The 12,090-nt window shown below is 30.9% G+C and overlaps 1 protein-coding gene across 2 annotated transcripts in view; it reads right to left on the bottom strand.

The window, feature by feature from the left end:
* Nucleotides 1-6,288: 6,288 nt before the first annotated feature.
* LOC106688197 (gamma-glutamylcyclotransferase) overlaps nucleotides 6,289-12,090 on the bottom strand; it is a 16,627-nt gene continuing 10,825 nt past the window's right edge. For both annotated transcript variants that reach the window (XM_067052486.1, XM_067052487.1), the window contains 2 exons: nucleotides 9,084-9,217; nucleotides 6,289-7,313 (listed from right to left, as the gene is read on the bottom strand). In XM_067052486.1, the coding sequence (XP_066908587.1) occupies nucleotides 7,040-7,313; nucleotides 9,084-9,217 (408 nt within the window). In that variant the 3' untranslated portion in view covers nucleotides 6,289-7,039. The remainder of the gene's footprint in view (nucleotides 7,314-9,083; nucleotides 9,218-12,090) is intronic.

Here is a 12,090-nt window from a genome sequence, read left to right as displayed (position 1 = left end):
ATTCTCCTGCTTGTCAATGTTTTGCTCAATAAACTGCCATATCATTCCAAAATAATATAAAGTCAATAAACCATGTCTTTCCATTAGATTTTTTTTTTTTTATTACAGTAAATATTTCTGACTTATAGAAGTCAAATTTGTTCCTAGTAGTTGGAATTTTCAATTAATCAACATTCAAACTAAATATAAATAAATTTGTGCATAGAGGGAAGTGTCTAATTATTCAATTATTAAAGAGAAATAATTATTTATACATTTTTAGTGGTGTCATTATTACTTTTGTCTCACTGGTCTCCCTAGAAACATTGAAAGTTATTTTAATTTAAAAATATATTTCACCTCCACTCACAGTACTACCTTACTACTGTAGGATTTTTGGCCATTACATATTACCAACCATTTAGTACAAATATTTAAAACATTAAAGCAATCAGATTATATGTGTTAACATCGCTTTTAGTTTAAGTATTGCTGGATAAGAAGGCCTATGCACAAGCTTACTTAATGAAAAAGATATTAATATAGATAATATGCATTAATATTATAAATATAATGTATCTAATTGATCCTATGTCATAATTATACAGAAATGAGTAACTGTACTCTAAAACAAAAACAATGTTTTAATAAATTTTTAAAAAAAGCACTATCTATGTTTTATACTTATTCCTTTAATTGGGCATATGTTGTTGTTTTTTAACATTGCTTTGTTCTTTTTGAAATTTTGTTGTAAAAAATAGTTTCAGAATAAGATAATTTTATATTTAGCATTAATCGGATTATGGAATTATTTAACCTTGTCCACCTTTAAAATAAAGTAAATGACAAAAAGAAAGGAAGCAGCAAGGCATGAATTTTTCCATACTCACCAGACAGCAGATAATACATTTTTCAAAGAACACTGTAATGGAACATAATCTGCAAATCGATAATCTAAATCTCTCCACATCTATCCGGACCTATTCTAAGCATCATACTCAAATTACAGCGCTAAATTTTCCCTACCAGAATCCAATAACCTCAGTTTTCTCCAAACTGCCAAAAAATCTTAACAACTACTTTGAATCCTTTCCTCTTCAATTTTTTATCCACACCTGACATTCAACACTATGACTTCAAACCAGTAAACTTCTTTTCCTCTAACACATCTTATAACGAACTACCATCCAGAAATCTCACACCAATGATTGTGGACTTCTGTCACCCCAGTTCTGGACTTCTGTGCAGTTCTGTCACCCCAAATATACTTTTATGCAAATGGACTACATTAGCCACTGAGACAAACTTGACATATTCCTCCATGAACATTTCATTAACATAGCTCTGCTGACTGAAATCTATTTTACAAAGCATTCTTACTTCTACATGTTATATACAGAACAGATCACCCCAAACAACATATCCCATGCAGGTTCTTGTATCCTTATACATAAATCTTTCTCACTCCCTTATTCCTTCCACTATGTCTGATACTATTCAATCAACATCTGTCAGCTTATCCTCTCGCCCGTTTAACTTAACACTTTCAGCTGTTACGTTAAAATAATTTAAATAGTATACTGTCCTCCAGGTAATTCCCATTCCTATAGCCATCTTGACTCCTAATTCCGGTCCTTTGGTCTGTGATTTATTGCTGGAGATTACAACGCTAAAGATCAACAGTGGGGATGCAGAAAAGTCCAATACTCGTGGTAGGACTTTTTCCCGAGTAATAACTTCCAATGGCTAATCCATCCTCTCTCCTAAAAATCCTATTTATAGGCCTACATCCCTTAAAAAATGTCCCAATCCCTTCACTGGTTACAGGACCGAGGTGAACTGGAAAATTTTTCAGTTTGATCCAGAAAATGTACTATACATAAAAATTCCATTAAAAACAAAACAAGAGATTGACTCCGCCATCGAAAAAGTCACAAGACCGATAAGAATTACTATCACCAACAATACTTCACAAATGAACATACAAATTTTTCAGGAAAACAACTTACCTCATCATATTCCAACCTTATTAACAGAAAAACACCAAGCAAGAGCGAGGTGGCACAGAACCAGATATCCTTCGGATAAAACTCATTACAGTACATTGACTAACTGACTAAAAACAGAAATTAGGAAATACAGAATTCAAAAGTTCCATAATTTAACATAAAAACTAAATACCACAGACAAATCATTATGGACAACTACTAAAATACAAATCCTTTAACCATCCACTATTCATTGAAAATAAGACTTGGACACGATCAGATGAAGAAAAAACTCAAATATCCAGCGAATACCTCTTCAAAATTCGTAACCCTCACCCTAATATCTTTAAACCAACTCATTTTGAACATGTTGAAGCAGAGATAACAATTCCACTGCAAATGACCCTTCCCCCTAAAGCCTTTCACCCCTCAGAAAAAATAAACATCATCCATCAATTACCTTCCAAAAAAACTCCTGGCCATGATGTTATCACATCCGATATGCTGAACCAGGTCCCTCGTAAAGTTATCCTATTCCTTACCTATATCTATAATACTGCCTTTCGATCCACCTATTTCCCTGTCTTTTGGAAAATGTCTATAATAAAAATGTTTCTCTCCTTTCCATTAAGGGAAAAATCCTAGAAAAACTCTTATTAAAATGCCTCTTTCCAATCCTTGATTCATATCATGTTATTCCTGACATGTCATCGTGTGGTTGGTTGATGTCATATCTTCCACATTGGAGCACAGAATGTATTGCAGTATGTATTCCTCGGCGTTGAACAAGCTTTTGATCGAGTCTTGCATCCAAGACTGCTCTATAAACTCCGTCAATTCCTTCCCCCTACATATTTCCTTTTAATCTGCTCTTACCTCCCTAATAGAACCTTTAAAGTAAATCATTACCTAGCCTACTTATCTCTCTTTTCTCAGTCCCTCCAGTGTTCCTCAAGGTAGTATCTTAGGTCCCATTCTCTATACGGTTAATACAGCTGATGTCTCTACCCACCCTAATACAGTCCTAATAACATACGCTGACAACACCTGTGTACTGTCTAAACAATGATCCTACGTCTGCATCACAAACTCTACAGACCCTAATAACATCCATTGAAGAATGGTGTCAAAACTGGAGAATCAAAATAAGTCACACTAGATCACCTTTACTCTCCATAGTAAGTAAACCTCTACCCTCTTGTCTTTTACTATCTTTTTTAAAATTTACCACTAACGCCAGTTGAACAGATTCGCTACTTACAACTCCATCTTGACAAGAAACCTACTAGGAATCCCCATACAAGACTGAAATGACAATAAACTGCTTAGATTTCATTGCGTAGATTTCAATTACTACAATACCTACTTGGCAAACGCTCTAAAATTCCCATTTACTACAAAAATTATTATATACTATGATAATCAGACCAGTCTGGAGATATGGAATTGAGCTCTGGGTCTCAACCAAACCATCTAATTCTTCCCGTATCCAACCTTTACAATCCAAAATCCTTGATGCTCCTTATTATGTCACTAATAAACTTGTCCACAAATACCTTAACATCTCTTTCGCCGCAGATTTAGCTTGAAATGGATGTGCAGCCTTTAATTACAAACTCCTTACCCATCCTAACCAATTAGTTATTAATCTCTCATCCTTTGCTATCCCTGATAATCTTCCGAGGCATTTGAAAAGAAGATGGCCACGGGACCTTCTAATTAATGTTCAAAGTACCACCATTGGGTGGTTCCTTCCCAAGATTATCAAGTGTTTGAAACATTCCTTTTATTTACTTATTGTATTTTTTTATACAGTTTATACTTGTACTTCATATTTATTGTAGTTACAATAAAAAAAGCTGAAATTACGGGAGTGTTTTTCCCATCTAAATAAATTAGTACTAAGCTATAATTAGTTCATTTAGATCCTAATTAAGCAATTTATGATTATATAACATTTTTAAGAAAATATTTTTTTATGTCATTTGACATAATATTCTATGTTGGGTTTTATTGTCATAATAGATGTGATAATACTGACAAAATGATGATGTTTCAAGTATTACTTTCACCTATATATGAAATATTTTCAAGTATAAGTTCTTTGTTATAGGTTTATGACATATTTTTATGTTGAAAATTGTAAGACCAAAACGTTATGACTGACTACTGCTAAATAAATATTTTCAATTACAATTAATACACTAACAAAGTGCTCTATTTCATTTAATCACTCCCTATTCATCATATATGTCACTCTTTAGAATAAGATTTATTTTTTTATATCAATATCATAATAACTATGATAAAAAGTGTTTGCCTGGGTCAGAAATTGATTAAGAAACATTGCATAAAGGTAATATAAATTTTAAAAATGGAAACACTTGATTTTAAGTTTTGAGTTAAAAGTTTGATAATTTAATAATAATTTAGAGAATGTCTCAAGTAGAAACTTCATGTAATTAAATAAAGGCAACACTCCTCTAATGAGCATAGTTATTTACTGCAAAATGTAAACATAATTACTACTTTATTCTTCAAGATAAACAAGGTGAAACAAATTGAGAAAATTTTGAGAATATAGAATTCCCTAAGTCAGATAAAACAAAAATATACACATTCTAGAGTTATAGGTATTGAAAAGTTAAGATAACGTAAGTGGTCAGAGTACTCTACTCTCTTTCTGTGAGAACTAACATTTTCTTTTTACAAATAAAAGTTTCAGTGTAACAGTTTATTTTAGACCAGAGGTGGGCAATGGTTTTGGATCGCAATCAATCCGTGGAACTGGAATTGTGCCATAAAAAATCAATAACTATAAATTAAATAAAATATTGGTAGTTTCATTCAATTTTCATTATTTCATATTATGTAGACCTATAAGAAGATTCCATTTTAGAATCAATTTCATTAGACTAACATACTCTATAATGCTTATCAATTTTTTTATACCAAGTCTGTGATTGCTTGTTGAGATTTTTATCACAGCCTGAAAGTTATTGTTTGTCAAAGAGCATCTATATTTATTCTAATTGATCTTAGAGCTCACTCTATCCTTTGCTGGTGTTACTGTGTTAAGTTAAGCAAAGTTATAAGCAACCTCTTTTTTTTCTCTTTTTTTACCCCCTATCTGGTCATTTCTTAAATCAGGGATATATACAGCAACCTAGGCATCTACAACCTATTTTAACCAGAGTGGAAAGTCAAATTTTTGTTCTATATGGGCCGCCATGAAATAAAGGTCACCCCCTCCCCCAGAAGGATTGAACCAGCACAATTACACTTGTAAGATTGCTAAGTTAATTACTTAACTCCCTCAACAAACGGTCCTAAGTTGTAAGCAACCATGAAAGTTCTATAGTGTGATTGCTTTGTTAACTATGTTTATTGCTTCTTTAGCCTTTTCACAAACACTTCTGATTTATTTTGTTTTTCCCCTGAAAAAATTACAGCAGAATTCTCTGTTTTGTTTTGCGGTGTATTTTCATTGTACATTTCTTAAATACGATTTTTTCATGACCCAATTAACATATTGCATTCTATTTCTCTTTTCAAGGAAAACCCTCATTACTTCTTTATTTAATTATTAGGCAATGTTTTGAACTTCTATCAATCATCTGGTCCTATATTAAATTATCCAATGTTACATATCTTCCCATTTAGAGATTAGTCTTGATTTTTTTTTAAACTGTCATTTATTATTTCTATAACTAAATTTTTATCTACTTGTCCCTCTTTGTAAATATGGAAGACATAGAACAAAGGATAATTTGAGATTGGACCCAGAAGGTCAGGTGTCAGAAACGTCACCCTGTAATTAAATAAAGAAGAAGGAAATACTGAGGTTATTTTCCTTAAAAAGAGAAAAATAACGCAAAAACCCTTAGACATAAATTAAATAATGAAGACAATAAACATATTGTTTTATTCCCTACATTACTACAGAAATATTTTTTAGTCTTCATTAAACACACTATATTCTTTGTTTTTCCTGAAAGTTAATTTTTTTACTGAAGTTCGAAATTTATTTATTTACTGTTCAAATTCAAAGACTAAATTGAAATTGACCAGATTAACAGGAAAAGCACTGTGGATAAGTATTGATGTAGACACCCTAGTTGAAAATATAAGAAAAAAATTCAGTTGCTCAGGGGAGGAAAATCCTTTGTTTTTTTTTTGTTTTTTTGGAAAGCAGATTTTTCTGACTTTCTTGGCAGCCCTGAAATAATTTAGGGCCGTATGGAGACTGCTGGCCACTATTTGCCCACCACTATTTTAGACTTATCAGAGGGAGGGATCAGAGAGGATGATTAACAGAGACTGAAAAAATAGTTTTATATATTCAGAGTTATTACTAAAGTAATAAATTTAATATTGATTCAAATACTATAACGAAATTTAATTGGTACATTAAACATTCAAACTTAGCAGTTAGGTGTAAATTGATGGTAGTCATAATTATACATTCCTTTTTTGTTTTAGATTTTTAAATACAAGTATGATTTATCATTTCTTCCTTACTCAATAAGAATAGGCACACATTTTTTTTTTGTGTGTGTGTGTTTTTGATTTCCTGCTGCATAACTCTCTTAACAATTTCAGTTTTACTGAAAGTTATACTTCTAATTCATGTTTTTACTCAAGTTGGTAATTGAACTTAACTTAATAGTTATTATAGTACATTCATTATATTTTACCAATACAGGAAAACATATTCATAAGTACTGAACTAATTCATATTTAAATTATAATACATGGTGTAATGGTGTTTTAGGTAAAGGAATAGTATTAAAATTAAATCAGGTTTTAATACTTCACCACTAAAATGATCAACACTTATTCCACCATTCAACTACATTTTGGCATTGCAACTCATCTTCATCTTGAAGATTGCTTGCAATGCCAAAACATAGTTGAGAGATAAAAGAAATGTTGATCATTAAGTGGTGAAGCAAGTATTATAACCTGATTTAACTATAATACAAGTTATTTCAGAACTTATCATATGTCCTTCAGAAGGAGTCGTTGAACAAGCATTGTAAATTAGCTTAATATAATTTTTCACAATAGACTTAATCATCTGATTGATAATTCACTGGGCCTTCAAAGCCATTATGCGGTATAGATTTTAAGAACTGAACCCATTCTTCGGGCAATTTACTTTCAATAGCACCTTCTAAAATTGTGTTTAAATATACTTTAGAAGGATATCTTGTCACTGGTAATGATGGAGAATACTGAGGTAAATTGCAGAGTTGATATGAACGGCACTTAAATAGCATTCCTTCTCGGTTTTCGACATGAACCTCAATTGCCTTATAGACTCCATTAAATGTCCCTTCCTGTCTATTAAAAATTAAAAAATAATCACATAATTAAACAAAAATAAAAATATATTACATCATATTATGTATAAACATACTTTTTATATTACAGATAACCACCACCATTAGTTTAGTATTTAAATGTAGAGAATTAATAGCACATTTGAGTGGTTTGAAGGAATTATTTTATTTAATTGAAAAGAAAAAGTATATTTATATCAATAATATGTTTTAGGGTATGTGAAAAATAAAAATTAATGCGATGTTAATGATAAATCAACAGAAGATACAATTAATTATTTTAATAAATAGGAAAACAAGGGCAAACTGCCTCCTAATACACCTTTCAACTTTCACAAAACTACTACCAAGTTGAACAATAATTTTAAGAATCTTAAATGGCTAACTAAAATAAGATTAAATAAAGTTTTACGAACCTGAGGTATTACAAACTATAGTTTAGCAAGCAAAAATCCTAAAAATTGAATTTTGTTTATCTAACTACATTTGGACCATTCTATATAAAAAAAAATTAACTCTTTAATTATTTCTTTTAAATTAGCATAACCTATAATTACCATTAATTTGTATAGCACAAAATGATACTACAGCGCACTCTGTGGTAAATAAATTATGGGTTCTCCATAAATAGTACTCTAAATAATAAAGAAATCAGATTCACTTAATTTAGAGGTAAAAGGAGAAAGAAGGAGCTTAATATTATCTTTTATTGAACCAGATTTTCTTTAAGGCTTTTCAAATTCATATTATTCATGATAACAATTGCAACCCTTTTATTAACTGATAAATCATATTAATGGAAGAATGATCTTCGATCAGAGAATAAATGTTAGGAGAAAAACATTTCGAAGAGCTGATGAACCCCTATAAAGATGGAAATGGCCCAGATTGATATTTTGATTACAATAAATTTAGATAACATCAGTGTTAATGTCAGATGATCCAAGGTCAGACAGTATTCTTAAGAAGATATAATATTCTTAAGAAACTTTCAAGAAAAATCACTTTCTGAGAAACTGATTACCAATATTAGGATAACCGAAAAAATTCAACATATCTGGGAAATTATCCATTATAAGGAAAAACAAAAAAATTAAACTGAACAATAGCAAGGGAAACAGCCATCTAAATACTGCTTAAACTTGAACTATTTTCACTTCATTTACTGAAACAACCACTGAAAAATGTAAACTTCAGAGGGATGATCCACAGGAACATATAATCAGAAAGATGATTGTCGAACTTTCAAAAAATTGTTTTCTCAGGCGGAACTAGAACAGAGATGCCAGATGTCTTAAAAATCAAAAGCTAGTGGAATTGTTTAATCCAAAGAAAATTGTTTCGGAAGGATTAGTTATAGCAACAGGTTGAAGAATTATGAATAGGATGGAAGGAGCCAAATCTCACAGATGGTTCAAAAATGGATTGATTAGAGGTCTCTCTGGACCAGGGATGGTAAGAAACTCAAGTATAAGTCCACCTGATAGTGATCATTAAGTACAGTAGTAGAGAAGAAATAGTAAAAAATACCAATATATAGAGAAGATTAAGTAAAAATTCCACAGAGGCAATAAAAGTTTCGAATACTCGGTAACCTTAAAAAAAAAAAAATTTCAGAAGTTGATAATTTGTCATATTCTTTTCAACTAACAAAAAGTAAAATCATCACAGATTGGATTCGAAAGCATATAAATAATGAAGCTATGGCCTCACAATCCAAAATGAATGTAAGCAAGATTGGTAATTTTGAATTATTCATGGAACTCTTTACCTATCTAGATCAGTAGAATTTGAATTATCAATTTCCCACACTGCACCCCAAACAAAACTCGAATCATCTGGCACTATAGTAGCAGCATTTCCACCCCATCGATTTGACCAATAGTTAAAATCAAGACGATAATTCTGAAAATAAATTTAATAAACAATGTGAGTTAACTATGGTCGCAAGTTTGAAAAAAAAAATTATAAATGGTGTACTAATTAAATCTAACTAAAAAATATTTATTAACAGATTAAAATTTTTTAAATAATAAAATTTCTGAATGATAAAGTGACTTTTGGTTGGATCTTAGCAAATACCTTTCCTCTAAAATGCAAAATGTATGTATTTTTTTAATTGATGCATACATTTCAAATGAGGTAAAAAAATAAATCACAAGGAACAAAGCATCATTAAAACTGTAAATATTATTTTGTTTTTTAACTGTTACTTTTATATTATCCTTGGACATTGATAGCAATGGCAAACTGTCCTGTAAGGTTAGCTAGTTTAAAATCAGGTTATTATTTCATAGTTGCGTATTATGTTTTCACTGTGTTCTTAGTGACATGTTTTAATTATTTATTATGAAATGGATAACAATAGTAGTATGCATTATGTAGGACCTGATACTCTGTCTGAACGGGCTCACGCTTGCTGGTTGAAGTTTGTAGTCAAGATCACCTTTGAATCTCACTAGGCTATAAAACACTTTGATTATTTCTGTGTGGTTTATGGGGATCTCAAAGCAAAATTAAAACAGTTAATTAATTGCTTTTTATGATTTACCTTTGGGGTGGGTCCCCTTTTTCCTTTTTATAATTTTTTTTTCTATTTATTAGTCATCTTATGTTTTATGATATGATGTATGGTTTTATTTTATTTGTTCTAATCTACTTTTATATATTCTGTTAATTATTGTTGTTCACTTTTATCTTTTCAAATTCTTTATTTTATTATATTTTATGACATTTATAATTTCATTTTTATTTTGTATTTTACTCTAAGGTTCTAAAGCCTAATTTTGACGTCTGTATATTATTCCAAAAGGATCAATCCCTGAAATATTATTATTACCATATACTGAACCCAGCATTCGTGGAAAGATCTGTGAATCATAGGTAGTAGTATGGTACTGCATATTGGACCCAGCAATGATGGATAAATCTATACTAAAGGTACAATTTTCATGAGCCTCAGTTGGCTATAGATGTGAAAAATTGATTTCTTTAGGTGAAGAATATCTATTGTAAAGAACTTTTACCAAACTCTATCCTGGAAAAATCATGTCTGATATCTACCATCGTACTTTTTTTCAACTTTAAGCCACCTAACCACCTCCCTCGCCTATTTTCACTTGAAGCCAAAAAAAGAATTTTTTCATAACATTGAAAAGAAGTTTGATTTATTTTCAGGAATACAAGCATCACACCAAAAAACCTTTTGAAGTAGCCATCAATATGTAAATCCAATTTTTATAAGTGATTTTTTATCAATCAAAAACTAGAGAAATGAAAAGTAAAAAACTGCTATGTAACTTTCTGGATTATTCCATTCCTTCATAAGTTTTCTGTTTTGCTAGCAGCTTCTAAAGCTGTGTGCTTTACTGTTCTTTCTTATCTTGTGTTGTAGTTTTTATTTACACCAATTATGTACTCAGTCTTCCTTTTTGTCATTAAAAGGAATTCTAATAATCCTCTTAATTTTTCATTGGTACAAAAGCTACTGTATGAGATAGATAAAAGAAATCATCCAAATTTTCCTTGAAAAGATTACTATTTTTTTCTTTTTCTTTGCCTATTGTTTTAGACAAAATTTTTAATACAATTGTAGTTGTTATACTATCTTCAGGTAAATATAAAATTAATCATCATCAAAGAAGGTTGCAGAAAAGAAAATTTGTCATCAGAATAAAACTTACAACAAGAATTAAAGTTGCCGACAATCAAAATCTGCCAGAAAATAAAACTAAAACATTTTTTTTTTTCAATTTGTAAAATTTCATTGTCAATGAGGGTCGTCTTACACATGTCATTTTTCTTGTTGATTGGGACAAGATGGGATGGTGGGAGCTAAAGTGCAAGAAAGTTGAAAAGTTAGAGCATCCTGAGTATTTCTATAAAATCCTTAACCAGCAAAATCCCATTCAGTAATCATGCATCTGATTTCTTATCCAATTTTTAAAATAATAATGATAAAGGAATGAAGCTAATGCTTTTATATGGCCACTGAAATATACGAATTATGAGTGAATGAAAACATAAATTACTGTAGGAATTTCAAAATTAAATTATAATAATTACTCAAACCCCCTAGTTTCTAATCTTGCATCCTCTTCCATTCCTGACAATCCTCCGAGGCGCCTGAAAAGAAGATGGCCACGAGACCAGCTAATTAATGTTCAAAGTACCACCATTGGGTGGTTCGTTTAACTTAACACTTTCAGCTGTTACGTTAAAATAATTTAAATAGTATACTGTCCTCCAGGTAATTCCCATTCCTATAGCCATCTTGACTCCTAATTCCGGTCCTTTGGTCTGTGATTTATTGCTGGAGATTACAACGCTAAAGATCAACAGTGGGGATGCAGAAAAGTCCAATACTCGTGGTAGGACTTTTTCCCGAGTAATAACTTCCAATGGCTAATCCATCCTCTCTCCTAAAAATCCTATTTATAGGCCTACATCCCTTAAAAAATGTCCCAATCCCTTCACTGGTTACAGGACCGAGGTGAACTGGAAAATTTTTCAGTTTGATCCAGAAAATGTACTATACATAAAAATTCCATTAAAAACAAAACAAGAGATTGACTCCGCCATCGAAAAAGTCACAAGACCGATAAGAATTACTATCACCAACAATACTTCACAAATGAACATACAAATTTTTCAGGAAAACAACTTACCTCATCATATTCCAACCTTATTAACAGAAAAACACCAAGCAAGAGCGAGGTGGCACAGAACCAGATATCCTTCGGATAAAACTCATTACAGTACATTGACTAACTGACTAA

The sequence above is a fragment of the Halyomorpha halys genome, unplaced genomic scaffold, assembly GCF_000696795.3.
Source record: "Halyomorpha halys isolate HHAL.00 unplaced genomic scaffold, Hhal_1.1 Scaffold1075.1, whole genome shotgun sequence".
Classification (NCBI taxonomy): Eukaryota; Metazoa; Arthropoda; class Insecta; order Hemiptera; family Pentatomidae; genus Halyomorpha; species Halyomorpha halys.
Note: the sequence above shows the minus strand (reverse complement) of the source record. Positions and strands in the feature narration are given on the sequence as shown.